The following is a 25,326-nucleotide window of genomic DNA, read 5'->3' as shown; positions in this document are numbered from 1 at the left end:
GGTGTGGTTGAGTTGAACAAATTTGATCCTATAATATGTACTCGACGTGCAAACTGTTTTTTCTTAACAAATCACAAACATACTTTTCCTCAAAACCAATGTGCACCCTACTTTTAAAAAACAATGCTTTTCATCTCCCAATCAGGTACTGTTTTTTATGTGAAAAGAAACTAGTTCCTCATCTTTAAAAATATCTCTTATTCCACGAAGGAACTGCATGAGCTACAGACATCTTTCCATACGTTCAAAATGCTAGTGTGGATCGTAGGACATAGCTATGTTTTCTGGCGCAAGTGGTATGCAGAACAGAGACGTATTGACTTACACCTAGGTTTACAAAATGTGGACATTAAATGGTTTGGACAGAGAAGATTGAAGTGGCACCAATGGTTGCCTTTGGTTAAAACCTGTTTGCATCTCCAACACCCTGACCTCATGATTGTGCACTGTGGTGGAAACAACCTAGGCACATTGACTGGGGTGGATTTGGAAATGCTTATGAAGGACACCTTTAGACAATTGATGTTACTTTTGCTTCAAACCTTCTTTGAATATTCCAATATATGCCAAAGACAGAAGTGGAAATGGTCCAAACAATTTTGTCCTCAGATTGAAAAATCTTAGAAAAAAGTCAACAAAGCTGTCTCTGCATACTTCAGAGACTACAAAATGGGGTCCATAGGCAACAACAACATACGTTTTGATACGGGGGATATATACAGAAGTGATGGAGTAAACTTCACAGATCAGGGAAACCGTGTTTTCCTGAATAACTTGTAGCTGTGCATCTGCACTTATGTATAGTTCCAGCTAATAGAACACAAGGGCTCTTCTTAGAGCCACCCTATAACTTACAACTTAGGCCCACTATTTTAGGGCCATATAACGCCAACTCCTGCTCCCTCGCCAAAATGTATTCTCCACACAGCTGTGGCGCAGCGGCCAGACCATCTCACTTTGCAGAATAGTCCTCTCTCTTTGATCTCCAGCTCTACTCACCGATAGCGGTGAGTAGTTTGCCCTTTACAAATACCATATTGATTTACCTTTGCACTCCCTATACAACACCACCTAAGCACCATACACAAGCTACAATGTTCTAAACAAAAGTTCATCCAAGTAGCTATAACTACATGCTGACATTACTTGCACAGATGTGGCACAGCCGCCAGAGCACATGACTTCACAGCATATGACACACAGTTTGGGCTAACGCTTTAATCCCCGACTCCGGCAGCAGCTCAGCTTAGCAACATTAGACTCTAGACAATACCTCACATATATTCTGTTCCCCAGGACCTTCATACCAATACGGGTCAGTAGTTCATCCTAGTAGTTAAAAACACATCCGGACACTACTTCCACAACTGTAATGCAGCGGCCACGGCACATGACTTCACAGCATAAGACACACAATTTGGGCTCACGCTTTAATTCCCGAGTTCCGCACCAGCTCACCTTACCCGCATCAGACTCTATGCAATACCTCACTGAATTTCCGTAGCCCAACACTTACACACCAGTAGGGGTAAATACTTTGCTTCGCACCCCCTGTATAGCACACCCTAAACACCCCACAGAGGTTACAGTGCTCCTACCCTCCTACTTCCCACTTTTCCCCCATTTTATCCCCCTTTTTTCGCCTTACTTGCTTCAACGGAATCACAAAATGGCGGCCAACACTTCCTAGTTGCAACCACTCGCACCTCTCGCAGCCAATCAGCAACAAGCTCGTGCTCGTAATGCCTCAGCCAATCAGATGGCAGAATTCCCAAATATCGATATCTGTAAATTTTGATATTTCTCAAAAACTACTAAACGCATTTACACCAAATAAACAAAAGTGTGCTTTTTAGACCAAGACCCTTCTCCCTGCCAAATTTGGGGTAATTCCGTTCACCCGTTCGACCCCTAGCCTTGTCTAAAATTTCCTATGGAAATTAACATGGAGAAAACACGTTTTGGGACCCCCTTTTTCTCGGCCCCCCTTCACGAATCACACCCAAACTTTCAACATAGGAGGTGATCTCAACAAAGAATTAGTTTTGAAAATTTCACGAAGATTCGTCAATCGGTGCCAAAGTTATTGGGATTAGAATGTTGGCATTTTCCTATGGTAACTAGGTCCTAACTATAACTACCTAATGACGACCGTCAGTGGGTAGGCCAGCCGCAGCATTAAATAGAGACATTGTTCCTGGTTCTTTAAAGTTGAATGCTGCTTTCAAAATTCCATAGTTAGCCTATATCAGGAGAATGTGTACAGATACTGGGAGACTGAGGTAATTTAAAGAACATAAAACTCTGCAAAGAATCATATAAAAGGACCTTTAAAACAAAATTCATAATGCCAGATTGGAAGCCAGGGAATGTATGGATTAGAAGAAAGAGACTAATATAAGACTTGATGAATTTATTAGAGAAGGTAGCTTACAGCCTACATTTCCATGGTCACCAACGTACAGCATAGAATTCTTCTAACGAGATTTTGTCTATGTACAATACATTTTCTTGTTGCTTTTCCTCATGATGATGATTTAATTACAAGCTACCTATGTGTCACTACTATGGAATTACTAAGTAAAGAACCCTCCATTTCTTATTCTGCTGCAGTTTTTACACCATCCCCAGGAAACACTTTATTACACCACTGCTGAAAAAACAACATTTTACTAAATGCAATCTCTCTTTCCTTTATCTGCAACAACTACGCATCCCTTTTAGCTGCTTCTCAGTTGCTATTTTTATTGAGCACGCAAGAGGAATTAGAAAAATATTAAATGAAATATAGATAAAGTTTTGTATTTTAATCTGTATTTTAATGAAGATGTGCTCTTATTTTAATTATTTGTGGTTTTAAGTAAATTACTGATTTTATGATTATAGTGCTGTATTATACATTGTATTTGTATATCTATTCGTACATAATGTATTTTTGTCCTTTATGGACCATGTTTAAACCGAATAAACCTATTTTCTTTTTTTCAAGTCATTTTTATTGGATTTTCAAGGAAAAGAACATTATAAATGATAATAACAATAATAATAATATCAATAATAATAATGACAATTATAACGAAATGGAAAGAAAGAACTACAAAAGAAGCAGAAGGAAATACTCAGAGGTTACAAATTAAGTGGAAGTTGGAGTTCTGGCGAGTTGCAGAATAAACCTATTTTTACTGACTGACAAAATGTATAAAATGATAATTGAACATTAATGCAAAGATGTATAATGATATCATCATAAAATGTGACTAGAAATATTACAAAGATAATTTGTTTTATCGCAAAAGCAAAGGAATTTCATACTTATTAGGTCTGCTTTTTAAAATCGATGATACCTCTTTCATTCCTGCTTCTGACATTTTTACCTAGTGACTAAACTCACTTTTATTCTACTATTTGACATGTCTGCTTTTCTTTTTTTTCACCTTTATTTTACATTTTTAAATTTTACAATCTAAGGTTCGGTATTTCTGACAGGACAACTGCTGCAATTATCTGGAGTAACACATTTCTTCCCTGAACTCTCTTCATCGACTACTGAACGCCTTCATTATACAACAGGCTTTTCCTTGGCATGCCTGAGTGGCTGAGATGCACTTGGTTCTAAACACAGCAGCAACTGACCCTAGGTCGTGGGGGTGGCCTTATCTAGTCATGGTTTTTCAGCCAAATTCACAGTGCCAGGGCCAGACTGGCTACCGGGCAGTTTGGAATGCTGCTGAGCTGGGGGCTAATTTCGCTGATGGGGACATACGTGCACTAAACAAAATTCGTTTTGTTTTAATTATTTCGAAGTACAGGTCTCCATGTACGAAATCAGCCCCCACTGCAGTAAAATCTTCCAGCAGCTCGGCAGCATTCCAAACTGCCTGTTAGCCATTCCGGCCCTGCATGATGCATGCTTATGACGCGAGCCCTGTTGACAGCTATTCTTCAGAAAGGATGTGCCTTCCTTTCCTCGACAAACATGAGCCCATGCATGTACTATATGCAAGGAACACACACTAAAAATAGAAATTATTTCCACTCTGTAAGTTGTGTGAATAATATGCTCTGCACTGATGCAATGGCCAACGGGGTGTCAGTATCACCCAGTTCACTCATGGAATCTAGGAAGGGAAGAAATATCAAACCCATGGCCAGCACGCGATGGTAACACACCGTGTCCACACTATAGAAATTATATTCCAAACTTTTGTTCACAGTAAAATGGGTGCTTATTTCTCCTTCTTAAGGGGGTGCATTTGAAATCTTCCTAAAGGCTTTGACGTACAAAAATGTACCATCTGATTTTTAAACGACATAACATAATATCCTAAAGTTTAAAGTCTATAACCAGATCTCCAAATAAAGTGCTGCACACATTTCCACTTGTACCACCACTCACTGAATGAAACCATCTCAAGTAATATAAATGTGTTTCAATAACTGTTTTTCAGATTCGGGCGTGTTTTCTAAAAATCTCCTTTTTATGCTATTTCACCTACTCACAACCAGTGCTTAATTAGTCAAAAAAATAGAATTTCTTTTTTTTTTAGAAGCCCGCCTTTGGCACTGCCAAATGTCAGGGTTACGGAGTACCTAGGCTGCCTAGTCTTGATTCCACACTATGGCTCTTTTATCCATCGCAACACACCTCCTTTCACATTATTCTACTCTTTCAGGTTCTTTTTTGATCCCTTAGTCGCTGTTTTCCATCTTTCTTTTCCTCCTTCTTGCCCCATTTTCTGTGTTTCTCTCTCTTGTTCATGTCCAAGTCTGATGATAAAAAATGAGTGCCAATCCCCAAAAATCAGTCTTGCTGAGCCCTATCTGAAACCACTGATACAAATGAAGTCCTGTTGAGGACGAAAGTTCTCTGCTGGTTGGGGAGTAATCTAGAAAGGATGAAGTGAGCCGCTCCTCAGGTGGTGCCCTGTTGTTAAAGCAGCAAGAAGTCCATCTTCAAGTTCTGCAGCATGATCTGTCTGACTTATTTCCTGTTGTATGTATTGTTTTGTTCCATTCGGTGTGTCCTTTCCCTTTCTTTCCTGCTGCATCCTCCCCACTTAACCCCGAAGCTCAACTGTACCTCCACCACCTTGGATTCAGTGCTTAATTTGAGGCGGTGGTTTCTGTTGCTCAGCACCAGCACTTAACTGTCAACACCAGCACTAGTGACAGTATGCCACAAGGTGGCGCTGTCCGGCTAATTTAGAGATTACTACGACAACAGTGAATTAGTAATTCAGTATACATTAAAAATGATTATTACCTGACATCCAAGCCAATCTTATAGCTTTTGGTACTGGAATATTCCGAATTGTCACACTTGTAGGAGTGTGATGGTTAGAAGTTGTGTTGTTTCAATACTTGGCAGCATGGCAGGGACAATGTGTGGTACAAGCAGCAGTGGCCTCCTGACGACAGTCCTGGCACATATTTTTTTTACAAATTAAGCACTGCTTCTCCTCCTCTCTGCATGGTCACCCCTACTCACTTCCACTGCTAGCCTCTGATGACATCAAGGGCATCTAGAAAAGTTGGAGCGGACTTCTCCTCGCTGCATGTAAACTAAAAAGAGCAATGGTCTCTGAGATCTAAGAAAGCGTCTTGGTCTCACATGGCGGGGTGAAATCAGAACAGTAACACAGGTAATCTGATTTGTACTTTACAGGAGCAATCTACCAAGCAATTCGAATCTCTCCTTTGCGCATGCAGGGTACAAGTTTAGCTAGGGTCTGAGGCATCACCAACTAGGGTTTGCGTGACCTCCGTTTGCCCGGCTTTGGAAATTTCCAGGCACAAGAGAGTGGGTTGGGGCACCAATCCCTGCTTAAAATGTTGGCATCCTTTCGCCTAGCAGCCGAAGGTGAAATCAGGGCCTTTATTTTATAGTTTCTACTGAGGTTGTCAACCTTGAGTGTTCTTCCATTTCTTTACTAATGAAATGTATTTCTACAGCAGTAAGCAGTATCCCTGCCTTTAAAGGATGCATGGCTACTGCTCATATCACTAATTTACGTTCTTGCCCATTTTACATCATTTAACTAATTTCATGGCTTCTCTGCCCTACACATGTTGCTATAACTGTTACTGTGCCTTTTCTGACTACTCTCACTTATTTCGCTCTACATGCACACAGTATCCTGTTTGGATCTTTTAGTCCTCCTTTCACCTCCAATTGGATTACCTAGAACACAGTCCATCCAGGTAGTTACCTGCCTCTAGCAGAATAAAAACTATGACACCAAACATGGGACCTTCAGAATAAAATATAATCGCCAGCTAATTACAATTATATTTTGCACTCTCAAATCTCCTCCTCTATTACGCCCTCTGCACCCCAACACCACGCCTCTCGCCATGCATAACACCAAAGTGCTCCTCACATAAAATCACAACAAACACAACACTGCCATTCACAGACTCCCCAATGGTGTGGCATGCGACCTGTCTTAAAATGTGCTTTGGCATCCCACACTGGTGTATGGAGCACTAAGAACATGCTGTAATACAATGTGAACTTAGTAGAATTTTGTATTCATCACTCTGCCGCACAAATGGTTTTATATTTTGAGACGGCAAAGGATGTGCCGCAAGAGACTGGGCCTGCAGATTCCTGTGGTGAAATGAGTAAAAACTATGAATGGTGAGTTGTAGAAAGTGACACTAAGCTAATGTCTTTCAGAAAGAAATTAAAAACATTGCTGTTTCAGCAAGCATGGGGTGGTTCCTAAATGATTAAATCTGTTGTAGCCCTTGAGTTGCCTGTGGACCCTGTCAAAGCGCTTAGAGACCCCTGGGTTATAGTGCGCTATATAAATCAAATAAATAAATAAAATAAATAAATAAAGTGCTTGTTGGAGTAATAAATATAGCTGAATGTATATTTCTGAGGCTGCAGACAAATTCCAATTGTACAGATTTTTTTTTCTTTCTCCATCTCTACTCCTAAGGTGGCAATGAATCAAAGGAGGATTTGTGAAGAAATAGCATCACTCTTAGAACATATGATAGCTGTTTGTGGAGAACAAACACATAAATGGAATCAAACAACACTTTATGATTTTGTTTTATATTTTCCGTGCCACCGTGTGTCACACAATTTTGAATCCCTTCACACGGTCACCCGGTGAGGAGCTGAAATCACACAGTGGCAGGAAAAACGACTTGATTTCCAGGTCGATTTTGGAGGCAGTAAGCAGCCAATGTGACTGAATACACCCCAGGACATCGTTGAAAGCCGCAATGACCCTTTGTTTTTTTAATGTTTCTATTGGGAGGGGGTGTGGGCTTGTAAATATGCCCTTTATTTTTTGTTTCGGGTGTGGTTGGAGGCATGGTCAGTGGCAGAGTGCCTCTTAGGTACCTCTCGGCATGAGGACCCATCCCCTCCAAGGCCCCGCCTCCTCCTCACACAGTGAAATTCAATTGCAAGTTGGCAGGTATGTGCTGTCTTTTACAAGGTTTTCAGGCCTCATTTGTCAGACGTTACACTTCCTAGCTCCGTAGATAACATTAAATAAAAGCATTTTAAAAATACATCTCTTCTCAGAATGAACTCTATTCTGCTGAGTCTTAAAAAACATTGAAGGTGAAAAATGAAGTCCTTCATTTTTCCACCGAGGTCTTTTTATGGCTACCTCAGACAACGTGTATGTTAAGTGTGACTCCCCTGGTCCCACAAACAGATGTTCAGTTACACAATCGGCGTGATTCTCATGTTAACTTATTAGTAAGTTTATATTTTTCACACACTACGTGCAGAGTTTTATGACTCAGCACTCCCTACACTTATGTGTGTGGAAGTCTCCTCACCTGCTGGGCAGATAACTCCGCATACATGAGTATAGATAGTGTGGAGTCGTAAAACGTCACACGTAGTTTGTAGTGCTACAAAGTGTACTGCAAAGTGCAATTAGAGAATCAGGAGCTAAGTATTCTTCTGATCACATAGCCCGAAATATTAGACAGTGTTAACTACTCTATGCATCATCATTCGTGCAAGTACCAGCTGGAGTCCTTAACATAATTCAGCCATGGAGGCTGCCTCTGACCTTCAGAATCCAGAGGCCTTGCCCCCTGTCGTTTCCCAGCAGGGATCACATTCATCTGTCATTTGTACTAACACAATGTAATGAAAGCAGCTGGGAAGCTTCGGAAAATACTTATATCATCTCCGTAATGTCAAAAAGTCCAACCGAGACCTGAGGTATAAGCTGCACTGACCAGAGAGCGAGAGACAGCCAATTACAGAAGCAAAACTGCCTGCTAAAGTGAGCGACACAACCGTTTCCATTTTATAATTCGTTGATACTTTGAGGTTATAGGAAAAGGGGTGTCTGGAAGTTTTCAAGATAATCATTTTACTTTGCAGAAGGGAGGTCTGCAAAATGGATGCATTTGCATCATTAAACCTTTCGCACTAAAGCCATTTCACGCAGGTAAAGTTAATATTTGTATTATAAATCCAGGATTGAGGAAGTGAAAAACAGCACTTCTAAGGTGATGATTTGAAGTTTGAAGAAGTACAGAGCGTCACAGTGAAGGAAGGCATTACTTCCGCCATCCCAATGATAGACCGTTCATCAGTGCAGCAGTCATATCAGTACCTCAAAAGGAACCACCATTAGGCCAGATCGCTCCAAGGTACAAAACCTTTAGTGGGTGGCTGCTACCAGTTTTGGACAGCTGTTCATCAAACTTTCAACTTTATTGGCAACTCAGAAATAAACTTCAAAAGTGAGTGTTTTTTTCTGTACCCAGCAGCGGCTCCTCCTTAATGGCGAAGGAGTGTCGCCCCACTGCTTGGCGCAGATCCAGCAAATGAAAAAAAAAAGATGCTCCAGAATTGTTTTATTTTTTTGTTTGCTATCTCTGACTCAGCATGAAGGGGGAGGCATGGGAGGGGGGAGGAGGAGTGCTTGTTGACTCACTCCCTACATACGCATATGTGTTTGGCCTGCCATCTCAGGCCGACCAAAACACACGTGCGCAGTTAGATTTCTCCAGCCCGGCTGCATTTAGCAGCTGGGCTGGATAAACCCCACAGACTCCATAACCTGATCAAAGCGTCTTTCCTGCCCGCTTAGGCCAATCCCCGTGCTGGTATTGTCTGGGAGTCTGTCCCAGAGGCTGTTGGGACCAGGAAGAGGCCAGCAGGAGCGGTGCAACGCAGGAGGCGGCTGGCGGCCGGTGGCGTCAGGTACGTTAAAAAAAATATTCTTATTAACAGGTCCCCCTGCACTCGCTCTCCCCCTCGCTCTCCTCACCTGCCCCACCACCATTTGTCAGTGGCGGCCACCACTGCCTGTACCTCACCCCCAGGCTTATCCCCGATGAATGACAGAAAAGAAAAATCACATTGTCTGGTCTAAATAGAGCAGGTGGAGTGATGGCTTTACTTTGATAGCCTGTATTTCGTTGAACTGTCGGAGTAAGCTTTCTATCAACAGCCATTGGGGCTCCGCAAATGGAAAGCTTATGAACTGCCCACGTCTAAATGACGTTGGAAGACCAAGATTTTCAAAGACATGGTACTCTGTCACATTTGCGACAGATAATCCTGCCTGCTAATCTCTAAACCAGGCCCTAAACTAGTTAAAAATGCAACCATAACAATAAACCTAGTAAGACTATTGTATTGTATTGACATTTATAAAGTGCTTTTCTTCTCCTTTGTGAGGCCGAAAGCCCTTTTGACTATTAAGCAAGTAGCTCAATTGCTTTTATTGCTGATTTTTGCAGCTCACATGAGAAATGCTAATTGGTAAAGGACAATGTTTACTTAGGCAAGCATTTTTGACTTCTTGCGTTAAAAAACTAAAATCACTATTAACTAAATAAATAAAATACATGTGGAGAGTTACAAGGGATCTAAAACTATTAGGCTGAAAAGGCTGAACTTTTGAAAGTCTAGACTACAGGCTCACTCTAAAGGGTGGTATTAATTTATACTGACTGATCTGGGTTTAGTTCTACGTATGTTACTGATGTTCTACCTTTGGTCAACCTCCTGTTCTGAGACAATGACCTTGCCCTCTCTTTCATTTTTTAGAGAATTGGAACTTACAAAATATATGGTTGTGTTGTGAATGACTGATAGCTTGTACCTGCTCCCAGATATGAGAAGAAGCTTCAGTGCTCTGGCAATATCAACCCTCACTTTCAAAGTCAAACACACTACACCATGTTTACAATTTGAACAAAAAACACATTGTGTTTCAACCACCGTAAAAGGCCAGTAAAAATGGATGGTCAATCTCCCCTCTTTTCTTAGCATTGATATGCTCAATCAGGGGATTTCATGAGTCAACTAAAATGTGAATCCCATATGGAAGTAATGTACCAACAATCAGTTAGTAGCCATAGGCCCAAAGTACCTTAAGTAATTAATGGGCATCTTCCTTCTCTACTGTTGTTAAGAATTTATCAATATTAATGAGGTGATGGCTTAAAAAGAACATGGTGCTACCAACTCTTGGTCAGTAACTACAGTAAACATGTCACCATTTGAGCACATGCTCCACAGAATCACCCAACTACACCTCTCTTCATGTTTAGTGTTTACAGCATTTGGCCAATAGGGTAATGCCATAGCTCAGGTCTTTTACATGTTTCTAGGACTTGATTAACCCTTTTAGTTGAGTTTAGAGATTCTTATGCTGTTATTGGCTACTGTTTTCAATTTAAACATTCATTTATTTGCACTTATCGACCTTTGATTAATCAGATTTGCACCCAAGTACATGAAGAAAGGATGATTGCTGGTTTCAAATCATCTTCTTATTTTATCTATCAATTCCAAATCACAGTGCAAACTTACATTGAGCTCTGATTTGCTTTCTAAAGCCATATTGTCACCTGCCAATAGTGTATTAATATTCTCATATGCATGATTATAAATATATAGTTAATAATAGGTTTTATGAACGTTAAATTCATAACAATGAGATTGTTTTAGTTTGAGGACACTTACTTTGCTTTTGCTTCTGCATCTTCATAGGCCTTGTTCGTGACATCATCTAAACCCCCAATTAAATGCTTGAAAGAGCTGAAAAGAAGAACAACATATTTAGAATTTAATAAGCTTATACTTCAAACACTGAATTAAAAACACGAAAACATCATTGGACAACAAACTGTTCACAATTTAAACTGAAAATGGCAAGCATTCATCACTGGATCACATGACCAGCAGACGTCTTCAGGATACAATTATACATATCTATTTTTAGTGTATATTCCATGTGAAGACTGCTGGACATAACTATGCCTTATAGAAGAATTATTATAGGATTTCAAGCATGCAAATCTTTCCAGACAGAAGATTTGTGAGGTGTATGGACCAGCTTCCCTAATGATTGCCTGGTGCCCAGTTAGATCTTTAGGCAATGGAGAGATATGTTAACCTTTGAGATCTTGGGTGGTGTGGAAAATAACAGTCTGAATGAATATATATTCAGGTCCATTGCCGTAGTGGTGCTTTACAGCCAGAATTCGAAAATGGACAGCAATATGTCATACAACCATCACATAAAATCATTTGTATAAGATAAACTAGTTTGTATGAAATAAAATAAATATTGACATTTGAGTTGCAAACACATATGGGGAGCTTGTAATAAATAAATGAAAACCTGCCTCTTTGTTTCTTATTACATTCTATATAAGATTTTACTATTCACCAGTAATAAGAAAATTACATTGATCCTATTCATTATTAAGTTATGAGAGTTCAGTTATGAAGTCACAATACCTCTGCAAGAGCAAGCAGACAATGTGAATTGCACAGACAATATTTAAAACTACTGTTTAAATAATTAAAAGGATAGTAGTTTTCATCTACTCTGAACTATTTTTCCCTTAACGCTCAGCCATTAGCTGACAAGTAGATATTTAAGACAGCATGTTTATTTAATGACATTTGACAGTTAATCACAACCAAGCAGGAAACGATCAGAATTGTATCACACAATATACATCTTCTTTTAAAAGTGTTGTTCAATAAACTGCTTCAAATATGTTTTTTTCAATCAGTTGTGAGCTGCATGTTGGTGTAATGGGTTTGAAAGTAAATACTCAACATTTGTTCTGCATATCTGCAAAAACACAATCCGTTCATAAAAAGGAACATACGACCAAAATGTAAAAGGGTGTTCGATGAAGAGTGATGCTGCGGCCACATAACATAAGGAACAAAGTACCCCTGCCATACGGATGTATGACATTACAACGCATGGTTTTACCACGCATGCCTTTACATCGCAGTTTTTACAATGCATGCTGTTACAACGCATAGCGTTAAAGGGTGCTGGATAGTGAATAGGTTAATTTACTATTTCAACTCCAGTCCCCGTGGATAGTAGGGAAGGTGTTGGATAGTAAATTAAATCTATTCCCTATCCTAGAGCGTCCCCCAGCGCTGTGCGTTGTAATAACATGCGTTGTAATAGTTGCGTCGTAAAGGCACTGCGTGGTAAAAGTTGCGTTGTAAAGGATCTTCCCCGTTTTTAAAGCATGATAAGCGATATCGTATCCCTACAGATTTAGAAAATTCATAGTCTGCTTTAAAGACTGGTGCATAAAAACTCGTAAAGACCTATAACTACAATTATGTTTTGTTGTCAAACCATGAATGAATGAAAGCATGCTGCAATTTGTTTAAAATTAGATGCAAAATTCAAAAACATGTTTTGGGTGGTACCACAAAGCACCACAAGGGTCCATACCTAACCGTAACAAAAAAGACCATTGGAAGAACTGTCATTTGCCAATGACACATTGCTATAGTCCTAACCAGTGGCATGAAGTTTCCCACCGGTACCTTCACATACACATTAAGTTTCAGATTACACCTATAATGTCCATTATTTGTGAAGACATGTAATTTTGTGATATATTGTGTTGTCACCTGTTATCTCATTTGTATCGTGAGCAGTGTACCAAAATGTAAGTGGCCAATGCCAGTTTTTAAGTTTTTTTTATCATAACCATAATACCTAACTGAACTAATTATTCTCTTTAAATAATTGTAAAAGTTTTTAAAAAGCAGATCAGTGTATGATCCTTGTAGAGGACCAAAATGTCCCACTAACAAAATATTATTTCAGTTCAATTCTGGTAGCTGAAAGTATAACTATTTTGGGTTGCTTCTCATACAAATCTGTATGGCCACTGGCAAAAATATACCAATTCACATAAGTTTCATACTGAAACGTTTCTCACTGACTGGTACAGGGAGCCACAGCTAAGGTAGGAAGAGATTATGAGTATGGTTTTTGGTGTCAATGATATGACAACAACTGCCAAACAGACTGACATCTGACTTGGAGCTGATGTTTATGATGATTATAATCACTAAATTTTTTGTTTTTTGGAAATCAGCCTACTGATTTTTGGAGAAAAAAATGGAAACTAAATCTTGAATGATAGGCCGTAGGTAGGTTTGTTCATCCTCCTCTTTATTGCTTTTATTGTATTGCCTGTATTTTCATTGTTATGTCTGTGACTGCTGTTGTCTGTCTTCCCCCAGCTGCCTGTACGTGGTCCGTGCCCCTTCCTCTTCCCTCTGTTCCCCTCGCTGTCCCTGTGCTCTCTCTGCCTGGTCTTTCCTTCTGTAACCCTCGCTGCCCCCGTGTCCCTGCCTTGTTTTTCCTTCTGTTCCCCGTGCTGCCCCTGTGCCTCACTGCCCGTTCTGCCTTCTGTTCTCAGCTGCCCCTGTATTCCTGTATTCTGTATTTTGCCTCTGTGCCACTTGTTTTTCCAGTATTTCTGTGTCCTTTTTGCCTTCTGTGCCACTCGTTTTCCCCTCGTTTTTGTGCCCCTTTTGCCTCTGTTCCACTAGTTTTTTGTGCCTGTCTGCCTTTTGTGCCACTCGTTTTCCCTCATTTTTGTGCCCTTCTGCCCTCTGTTCCACTTGTTATTCGTGCCCTTCTGCCCTCCGTGCCACTCGCTTTTCCCTTCATTTTTTGTGCCCTTCTGCCTTCTGTTCCACTCGTTTTTTTGTGCCCTACTGCCCTCTGTTCCACTCGTTTTTCCTGTGCCCTTCTGCCTTCTGTGCCAATCATTGTTCCCTTGTTTTTGTGCCCCTTTTGCCTTCTGTTCCACTTGTTTTTGTGCCCTTCTGCCCTCAGTTCCACTCGTTTTTTTGTACCCTTCTGCCCTCTGTGCCACTCATTTTTCCCTCTTTTCTTGTGCCCTTCATCCTTCTGTGCCACTCGTTTTTTGTGCCCTTCTGCACTCTGTTCCACTCGTTTTTTGTGCCCTTCTGCCCTCTGTGCCACTCATTTTTCCCTCGTTTCTGTACCCCTTTTTCCTTCTACTACCTTAGTTGTCCCTCACCGCCCTCGCCGCTGCATCCCCTACGGCCCCGCCCCCCTGACTGCCGACTGCCCATTTGCTGCCCCCACCTACCAGCTGCTCCTCCCTCCCACCTCCCCATATATGCCGGCCGCTGGGCGGCCGCTGCAGCGGGTGCGCCTAAGGCAAGCCCGTCTGTGCCCATCCGTGCCTGGACCACACCCAGCACCAGAAGCCCTGGCCCCCGCCACGACGACCGCCGCCACTACGACACCAACACTCTGCATGCTCTCAACTCCAGATGCAGTCACACCTGCTTTAAGGCTGCCCTGAAACTCACACACGGCCCCTTCACCTGCTGGAACTGCAGCTACATCAGCCTCAGAGCCGACGAACCACCCTCTGATGCATACTACTGAACACTCGCTCCGCTCGCAAACATGCTGTCGAGCTCTAGGACCTGCTCGACACAACATCCCCGGACGTCGCCTTCCTGACAGAGACCTGGTTTAATTACTCCTCTGCACCCGACATCACCATAGCCATCCCAGAAGGCTACAAGATCACCCACAGAGACCGCACCAACTGAGTCGTAGGAGAAATCGCCGTCGTCCACAACAACAGCATCAGGGTTTCGACTAGCACCGACGACGAGCTCAGCACCGCTGAACACATGCATTTCCAGATCCACACAAACCCTAGCACCACCCTCAGAGACACCCTCGTCTACCGACCCCCGGACCCCAACCCAGTTCAGCGACTCCATCGCCGACTTGATCAGCACGCACGCCCTGACCTCCAACGACTACATCCTCCTTGGAGACCTGAACATTCACCTTGAGAACAACAACAAGTCCACAACCCTGATCGATAACCTCGTCAACCCCAACAACATCCTGCTGTCGCAAGCCCTGTGCGACTCCCTCATCACCTTCTTCCACCGCAAGATAGCAGACATCCATGACAACTTCAACACCCAGACAGCTCCAACAGACAGCAACACAACAGACCCTCTGCACACCATCGACCATGACCCCCTGCTAGCCTGGGACAGCGTGAGCATCGATGACACAATCAAGACCATGCGCACAATCCACTCCGGCTCTCCGTCAGACCCATTCCCGCACCACGTCTTCAACAGAGCAAGCAGCTCCATCGCACACCACATGCGCAACGTCATCAATCTCTCCCTCGAGACCACAACCTTCCCAGAGATCTGGAAACACACTGAAATCAACACCCTACTCAATAAACCTAAGGCAGACTCAAGAGACCTCAAGAACTTCCAGCCCATCTCTCTGCTCCCCTTCCCAGCCAAGGTCATCGAGAAAACCGTCAACAGACAGCTAACCCGATACCTCGAAGAAAACAGAATCCAGGACCCTTCCCAGTCAGGGTTTCACAGCAGCCACAGCACTGAGACTGCCCTCATCGCCTCCACTGACGACATCAGGACCCTACTGGACAATGGTGAGACCGCAGCACTCATCCTCCTAGACCTCTCTGCCGCCTTCGACACCGCCTGCCACCGCACACTATGCGCACGCCTCCACGCCGCAGGGATCCGAGACAAGGCTCTGGATTGGACCACCTCCTTTCTCTCCGACAGAACCCAGAGCGTCTGCCTCCCCCCATTCCGTTCCAAAGCCTTCGAGATCATCTGCGGCGTAACCCAGGGATCCTCCCTTAGCCCGACGCTGTTCAACATTTACATGGCCCGCTCACACACGTAGCCTGACAGCACGACCTCAACATAATCTCCTACGCTGACGGCACTCAGCTGGTCCTCTCCCTCACCAAGGACCCCATCACCGCCAAAGCCAACCTCCACGAAGGAATGAAGGCAGTCGCCGACTGGATGAAGACCAGCTGTCTGAAGCTGAACTCGGACAAAATAGGGGTCCTCATCCTCGGCTCCAACCATTCAGTCTGGGAAGACTCCTGGTGGCTGATGGCACTGGGGGAAGCCCCGACACCCACCGACCACGCACGCAACCTGGGAATTATCCTCGACTCAACGCTCTCAATGACCAAGCAAGTCAACGCCGTCTACTCCTCCTACTTCAACACCCTCCGCATGCTCCGCAAGCTCTACAGATGGATCCCGACAGATACAAGAAAGACAGTCACCCAGGCCCTCGTCAGCAGCAGACTCAACTACGGAAACGCCCTCTACGCGGGAGTCCCGACCAAGCTCATCAAACGGCTACAACGCATCCAAAGCGCCTCGGCACGACTGATCCTCGACGTACCATGCCACGGCCATATCACCCCACACCTGAGAAACCTGCACTGACTCCCCGTCAAAAAGAGGATATCCTTCAAGCTCCTCACCCACGCACACAAGGCACTCCACAAGATCAGCCCAGCCTACCTCAACAGACGGCTCTCCTTCTACATCCCCAACCGCCAACTACTCTCCGCCGACCTCTCACTTGCCACCGTCCGGCGCATCTGAAGAACAACCACAGGAGGGAGATCCTTCTCACACTTCACAGCCAAGACATGGAACACCCTCCCACTGAGCCTACAACAAACCCAGGACCTGCTGACCTTCAGGAGGATACTCAAGACCTGGCTGTTCGATCAGTAGCGCCCCCCCCCCCAGCACCTTGAGACCCTCATGGGTATGTAGTGCGCTTTACAAATGATTGATTAATTGATTGATTGAATGTCTTCAATGATGTACTATGATATCAAGAAAGTGGTCATGTGCAGTGGGAAATATGGATGGGCAGATAGCAAAGCTGGGAAATTTTAGAGGTTGTTAACTTTCTATTCTTAGCAATTATCCAAGGCAGGAGTTTTCAAGAAACTTGGAAAACGTTCTTTAACATTGGATTGCGAGCAATCTAAATAGAGAACTGTAGCATCACATTAGCAACGTTTTTTCATTTCAAAGTAATTACGTGATTAGTTAAAACATGGTTCCCTAATGCTTAGAATGTTAGGCCTATTTGATAAAATTTCTAAAGAAGTAGGCATTCACACTAGTTTGATCATGGAAAGATTTGTGCTAATAATCGGTTAACAACAAAAGAATCCAAAATGTGCATTTCCCATTCAAATTTCAATTGGCCATGTTCCGGTCGGTTGCCTGATTGACCTTGATCGCAATCGGAAATTTTTTGGCATGTTGTCAGCTACTGATTTTTCACTCTCACACGTGATGATAATCTATGTTGACTGGCTTTGCACTATCAGTGGATGCAATTTATTTTGTTCATGAAATACATCAAATTATAGAGGTATGCAAGAGGTGCTTTTACTAATGGGAATATAAAAGTTTCAATAAATATTAAAGTGTTTTCCTGTAGGGAATTTATGAATGAAACAATTGGGCATCCTGATGGATAGTGTTGACCCTTGCAGATTTTTGGCAATACATTTATGGTGGCTTTCTTAGGATGGTCAATTTGAAGATATTTCCATTCACCCCAATCAATAGGTTCTTCTTCATAACATATTTTCAATCTATGGTTAAATGCTTAATTGTATTCACAGACTTTTTATCTGTGCTTGTGTTGCATAGTTGGCCTTCAAGTTGTCTCTGCAAATATGGCGGTATCTATAATGTTGCCTGCCTTCACAGAGGGTTCCATTATAAATTGACTCATATCAGATAGCTCTTTCACAGCTTTGATTTACTTGCATGTCAAATGAGTTCTCCTATATGTTGGTCTTTTTACCTCTTCCTTTTGTATATCATTGACCACTAAATTCAAGCACAAACTAAATGTTGGATCCTTTTTTAGACGACGGCAAGATCTGTCTCAATTCTCATAATGTGTCATTGTATATTCCAAACTCATATTTGCTCAATGCCAGTGTTTCATCAACAAGAGCCACTAGTTCTGCCAGTGTATCCAGAATGTTACAAAGAGTTCAGTTTTCACATTTCACCCTTATGTAGCTTCTGTGTGTGGTTCCTTCGGGATATAGGAAATGTTTGCATAGCCTGATTTTTCCAACATACTTGTAAAATCCCATGCATATCTCTCATTCAGAGAATAGTGGCCTGTGCACTGTTCTGCCAGGTCCATGGAGGAATCTACTCCGCTCCTCTGACAGAGTCAGCTCACCAAATTTAGAGTTCTCTGCCAGGCAGGGAGAAATCTCTGTATCTTCACCAGAGCTACAGTTGCGATGCCTCTGTATAGAAGACCCAAACATTTTCTCAACGGCTGTTGTGTTTATGTGACCAAACAAATATCTGTTCATCCTAATCCAACTCCCAAAGTTGAAGTATATTATTGAAAACAAAAGCAAAAATGTCTCTAACACACTGTGAATATTGTCCCAGCATGTGGTGGGAGAGGGTCATTCTTTGTTTTCCTGTTTGATCACAGGCTTTCAATGCAAAAAGAACAATTGGTGGAGAATGCAAAACAATGTCATACATTCACCCCAGTACAGAGATCTAGGCCTAAATCAATTGTTTTTGTGCTCACCATGCCATTACAGTTTGGACCCCGCCATATGCAAATCAGTGTTGACCCTGCCCCCAATGGGAGCAGTCCAGCCCAAACTGCCGGGCCAGGTCCTCCCTGGACTGGAAACAAGCATCCTAGGACTGGTTTCGGGCTTTCAGCCAGGATAGCTTGACTCCAGTGGCATGGAGAGCACCGGACCCACGTCTGGGCATACCCCTCATACTCAGGGTGACAAATGCAAAAAGAACAATTGATGGACAGATGCAGAACAATGTCATACATTCAACCCAGTACATAGATCTGGGCCTAATCCATCGTTTTTTTTTTTATCACCATGTCATTCTAGTTCTGACCCAGCCATATGCAAATCAGTGTTGACCCTACTTACAACGGGAACAGTCCAGCCCGAACTGCCAGACCAGGTCCTCCCTGGACTGGAAACAAGCATCCTAGGACCAGTTTCGGGCTTTCAGCCAGTATAGCTTGACTCCAGTGGCATGGAGAGCACGGCTCTCAATGACAGCCCCAAAGAGGAAAACAGTACATTGGAGGGATAACGACTAACTTTGGTGAACGATCTGAGGTACAATTACCAACAACTCAATATCCAATGGGCCATTGGTCTCTGGTTTCCACCAAAGGAGCGACTGCAGGCTCCGCCATCAGAAACATTGCGCTTCCCTAACTCTAAAAAAAGTGAGCGATTTTGTTGAACTACGTCCTGTCCCTCATTTATGCAGGAGTGCCATGCCTGCCAAACCACAAGGCTGATATATATATATTTTTTGCTGTAGAGAATCTGACTCTCAATTTAAGGACAACTTCTTGATTTTCCGGTAGTTTTTTTAACATGTATTGAAAACCATGTTCTGTTTGGTTCGTGATTTTAATAATTCAGCCCCATCTCTGACATTGTTTCTCTGCTTGCGATGGCTATGTCACTTTCTCTGGCTCCCAGTTTGTTGGGGCTGTCCTCTCCTCTCCCTTTGCCTACTGATCTTCCTCTGCTTCTTGGGTTGTTTTATGGGTCCTGTCTGAGCAGCCACATTTCTTCTAACTCAATTGTGCATGTGATTCATTTTCTCATGATGTGCTTACATCAGAGCTCTCATGACAGATTGTTTGTTCAGCTGTCTCTGATTTGTCTATCTTAGTTTTTCTAGTTACATCGGCAAAATGTGCCATATACCTGTGTGTACCAACATTTTCATAATCTATTTTGTCTCTGATCAGCTTGCATTTCTTCTTCAATTTGGTTTCTAAATCAAATGTTTGCAGTCCTATTCCCATTTTTCTATTTATTTATGTTAATCATCACGAACACATTCGGTACCATTTTTTTCTCCCAAACATTAGGGGCTTTGCTACATTTCTCTTTTTCGTTTACAGCATGTTTTTAGCATTACTTTAAGTAATATCTGTGAGCATTCCCTCGAGTGTTGTCTCCAAAGCTGGTGCCAACATTAGCCATAAGCTTCTTAGGGTCCGTGAGACCTCTAAACACTTTTAGAGGTATGTCCCATTCCACAACATGCTCAATTCTTTCTTCCTTGTTATTTCAATTTGGTTAATGACTGGGTCTGCCTCTTTTCTAGGTCTCGGCTAGTAACGCGCGAAGCCCGTTCTCGCCAGAGAACTATAGCTGTCATCTCAGCCGACAACGAGCTGGAATGTAGAGACAAGACCTGGCCGCGCGCACAGCGTTGTCCCATAGGATAACGTTGCGCGCGTGAAGTTCTGCCGACAGCATGGCAGAAAGGAGCGGATCGCGTCGCGTGCCTCTCTGGAATGCAGGGGGAGTCTGCAGAGAGTCGCGCGGTGCTGATAAGCGTCGAAGCTTGTTGTTGCTCTGTGGTGGATATCGGGTAACCTGTGCCTCCAGCCCTCGATCGCGCCAGCACTTTAAGTACGTGGGATCCCATTGCTTGTTACATAAGCTTCCAAGCCACAGATGCTAGCTTGTGCAGAGACAGCATTCGTTACCAAACAATACTAATAATAACCTACCAGCCGTATTCTCAGTATCTGTTATGACGGCTAAATGAACGCATATCTGAATGCTCTCTGTCGGCAGTCTTGATTGGCAAGACCTGCCAGCGCGGCGCAGTGCCACTCATACAAACAAACCGCATAGCCCTTGACATATGCGGGCATGTGACCATCCATCAGACACTGGCGGTTGCCACCAATTGTGACTTTCTGAGCCATCAACATCTGTGCTGGAGCCTGAACTAGCGCCCTGAGTCAGGCTGCCACTGCCTCGCATGACTAACTAGGAGCTGCAGCAGTTTGTAATTTTTTAAAGAAAGGAAGATTGTATGTGACCTTGCCACAAGTGGCTTTTACTTAACACATTACGATTTAGGTCAGAGTAGACCAGAATGCGTGTGCCAACTGGTTGCCGATTTCACATAGCAATCCTGCCGCCTACTGGCGAAATTGATGTCGGCAGCCTGCCTGATCTGCGGAAAAAAGAAGAGATGCTTTCTCTCTCCTATCGAGCTTGGGATTCATCCTAACATCGTCCCCAGCAGCAGGCGTTTCCTCCTGTTTCGCAGCTTAAGATCAGTACGCCATCATTCGTGCCCCTTTATCGGACTTCAAGCTATCAAACAGCTGAAAATAATTCATTTGCTAAAAACAAGTCTCTTTACAATTCAAGAATAGTCTTTTTACAATTCAAGAATACTTGGGGGATAAAACCCGAGTGCGCACGTTTGAGTGTTCACGAAGTGCAACTGAAACACTCCTCACCTTGAGTCACACACCTTCTCTCTCCAGACTGAATGCATTTGTTGCTTAATTGCGTTCGTGTTAAGTGCTCTTTGTGTGATGTTATAAAAATCAAGCCTATGTTCAAATTGACTCCTCTCGACTGAAAAAAAGTTTATATTTATCCGTTTTTTTATAGAAAACCTTCTCTGGTTCATTTAGAAGCCGATCAATTACTTAGAGCAAAATGTTAGCAGTAAAGAGTTCCACAGGGTGGCGAAGTCCGTTATACTGCAAATGTCCTCTGTTCGTTGGTTTGTTGCAAACACAATGGCATATTCCTGCATTGCTCTTGCATTTTGTTATGTTACATATGTTTTATATGGCCAGCTTTCCTATTATTTTGCCTCCGGTGCAGTTGTCTGTCCAATTAGCAAAGTTCATCAACTGTTAGTGGGATACCCTGTTCGGGAAACCCTTTATGGTGTGAGGTGATGGCAGTGAGATGTGGAGTTTTGTGGAGTTCAGTTATCATGTTCGTGTGCCCCAGCCAGAGTATCCATGTCTGTGTCTTCCTACTAGCAAGTGTCTCTCTAACCATGTGTGTCTCTCTATACATGCATGCGTCTCTCTACTACTGATGCATGCCTCTAAATCCATGTCTGTTTCTCTCTATTTCTTTGTCTCTCTATTCCCTGTCTGCTTCTTCCTGCCTATGGCTGTGTCTTCTTAGCAAGTGTCTCCATAACAAGGTGTGTGGCCCTATTATGTGTTGTGTCTCGCTATCCATGCCTGTGTCTCTTTATCCATGCCCGTCTCTTCCGAGCAAGTGTCTCCATGGCCATGTGTGTCTGTGTCTTCCTATCCAGCTGTGTCTTCACAGCAAGTGTCTTCCTATACGTCAGTCTCTCCCTAGACATGTCTTTGTCTCTCTATCCCATCCTGTGTTTCTCTTTCCATGCGTGTGTCTCGTCACCCATCTCTGCGTCCATGCCAGTCATGTCCTTGTCTGTTTCTCAGAGCCCCTCCTCCCTGCCCACTCCTGAGCCTGTGTCTCCAAGCCCAGAGGTCTCATCCCTCGTGTTGGTGTTTCCCTGGCCTGCTGTAATTGCCTATGTGAATGCCTCCTGCTTCAGTGTTGGTGCCCATGTTTCCACGCCTTTGTGTCTGTGTCCTTGTTTCTCTCTCAGAACATGCCTATGTGACCACTGGCCCCACTGCTGTGCATTTTACATTTACTTTAACCCTCGCGCAGCTACAACGCTTGAAACAGTTTCTGTGTGGCAGCCTAAAAGTGCTTTAGTCCCCATTTTTATCGAGAGGCGCACAACCCCCATTGCAAAAACAGCTTAAGCTCTCCTGGCGTGAGCTGCTTAACAAGGACCATGCTGCCAACACCCATTCCAAAGAAAACAGCTTTTTATCGACAGGCGCACAACCCCCATAATGTTAGTCAATCTCAGTTGTTAGGAAACAGCGGATTTATTATTTACATTTCTGCGCGCTTTTAGAAATAGGAAACATGAGGGCAAATACAAAAAGTATGGAGAGCCAGTCAGGAAGCGCCCAATTACCGCAGTCAATTTACCGACCTGGGGAGGATGGAAGTCTGAGTCCGCCTCGCATGTTTCCAGCTGGGATCTTTTGAAGATACCAGGCGTCACCGCCGACTCTTTGCTCACTACGCCATGTGTATGACATCACAGCTCTCCCCATGATCTCACAGTCTCGCCCCACACTCCATCCCTCGCCCCACACTCCATCCCTCGCCCCACACTCCATCCCTCGCCCCACACTCCATCCCTCGCCCCACACTCCATCCCTTGCCCCACACTACATCCCTTGCCCCACACTCCATCCCTCGCACACCCTCTATCTCTCTCTCGCCCTCCCTCTATCTCTCTCTCCCCCTCCCTCTATCTCTCTCACCCTCCCTCTATCTCTCTCTCGCCCTCCCTCTATCTATCTTTCGCCCTCCCTCTATCTATCTTTCGCCCTCCCTCTATCTATCTTTCGCCCTCCCTCTATCTATCTTTCGCCCTCGCTCTATCTATCTATCGCCCTCACTATCTATCGCATCACCACAGCATCACTCAGCACCACCATAGCATCACTCAGGGGCACCACAACATCACTATGCGCTACCAAACTGCTTATAATTACAACAGTAACTTACAATATTATTATAATATGATATTATTGCCAACATTGCTTAATATTTTGCAACAGCTATCATCTTGCAAATCATCTTTATACACCAATACAGACTTTGCTAAAAATTTAATGCAACACATTGTCATATACAATGCCAATAACTCAAACTTTAATGCTGCAAGACCTATTGCATTGCAAATGCTTGTTCTGGTTATGCTTTCAGCATTCATTGAAGTTGTACTGCTTTTCATCGGATACCTTATTGGATGGTTGTTACTGTTCAGTTTCCTGCACTATTGTGTTTAATGATACTACTTTCCCTCCAAATTCTAACCTATGTTCTTTCACATTGTGGTTCAATTTTAGTGTAATCCTTGTGGGCACGCATCTTTGTATTTTCCCATAGATGCGACCTGATCAATTTATACACACATATGTGTGCCCCGTTTCATAGAAAATGTTACTAGAGAAAATATGTTGTTTCATGCTTCAGAAAACTCATAAACTTACCCTCCTCCCATCAGTTAACAAGGAGAGTGTGGCATATTAGATTGAATGGACTGCCCACACTGCAGCCACAAAGTCAAGCTGCCCCATGGGAAGCGCATTCAAGTGAAATACGGAGCGGCTTTGAAGTGGCTGCTCCACGTTTCACTGTGCAGGTGGCAATCACCCTGCACTTTTCAGAGGGTTGAGAGATCCCCTCTCATGCGGGTGCAGTGAGTGACTGCACCTGCCTGCAAGGGGATGTTTAGGGGGTACATAGGACCCTCTTCAGCCACTCCAGAGGGCTGCCATCAGGGGGGCGCACTGATGGTGTGCCACCTTTTAGACGGCATACTGTCAGCGCGCCTCCTGACAGCTGCTTCACCTTTGCATCCGTGCCTATAAAACAGCACAGGCACAGAGGAACAGAGATTCCCTCATTTGCAAGGGGCCACACCCTCATGCAATTGAGGGAATGCCCTCTGATTATAGCTCTAGTGTTATATGTGCACCAGCACTATCTATATTACAGAAGGTGTGAGCGTGAAGAATCTATAGGAGAAACATAATAAGGTTCAAATGTTTTAGGCGAAGTCCCTGATTAATAAGTTTCGAAAACAATTAAGCGTTGATGCAGTGCTTCCAGTGTATCTGATCAAAGGCGACATATTTACGGAATTGGCAATTAAAATTAAAGTAAATCATGAAAGTAAATCATGACAATGCAAATTCATGCAGTATGATGAGAGTTGGAAAGATAGAGGAGAAATAAGATAATCAGAAAAAGTAAGAAAGAAGGCAGTGCTAAGTACCTTAAAAAACATTCACAGTAAGGTGAGTTAGCTGTTACCTTTGTATGTTTCTCCTATAGATTCTTCATGCTCACAATTTTTGTCCAGATGATGATCTCAAATCAGTGAGATCGAAACGCCGTCGACCTCTATACAACAGAAACTCCTTTACTGTTTAAATTACAATCAGGAGTCTATGTTGTCAATGTGATGTATATATTTTAAATGTCACCTCTCGCCACATCACGCTTTGTCTTCACTTTCTTGTGAGCACTTGAACTATATCTCTCATAAAAAAGCTTTGCAATATTATTTATAAATAAACCTACTATGCGAAAGCCCATCTGTGTCCCTACGTGAATTCAGAAAATTGCCTGTTGTTGCTCCTCCTGGCATTAATTGACTGTATATGCCCAATGCTATAGGCATATTGATGAACACTTCCTTAACTCAACAGC

The 25,326-nt window shown here is 43.2% G+C and overlaps 1 protein-coding gene across 2 annotated transcripts in view; it reads right to left on the bottom strand.

Moving 5' to 3' along the window:
* PRKG1 (protein kinase cGMP-dependent 1) overlaps positions 1-25,326 on the bottom strand; it is a 2,371,600-nt gene that overhangs the window by 311,229 nt on the left and 2,035,045 nt on the right. For both annotated transcript variants that reach the window (XM_078642916.1, XM_078642915.1), the window contains exon 9: positions 10,970-11,044. In XM_078642916.1, coding sequence (XP_078499042.1) covers positions 10,970-11,044 — 75 coding nt within the window. The remainder of the gene's footprint in view (positions 1-10,969; positions 11,045-25,326) is intronic.

This window comes from Lissotriton helveticus, chromosome 5_1 (assembly GCF_964261635.1).
Source record: "Lissotriton helveticus chromosome 5_1, aLisHel1.1, whole genome shotgun sequence".
Lineage (NCBI taxonomy): Eukaryota > Metazoa > Chordata > Amphibia > Caudata > Salamandridae > Lissotriton > Lissotriton helveticus.
Note: the sequence above shows the minus strand (reverse complement) of the source record. Positions and strands in the feature narration are given on the sequence as shown.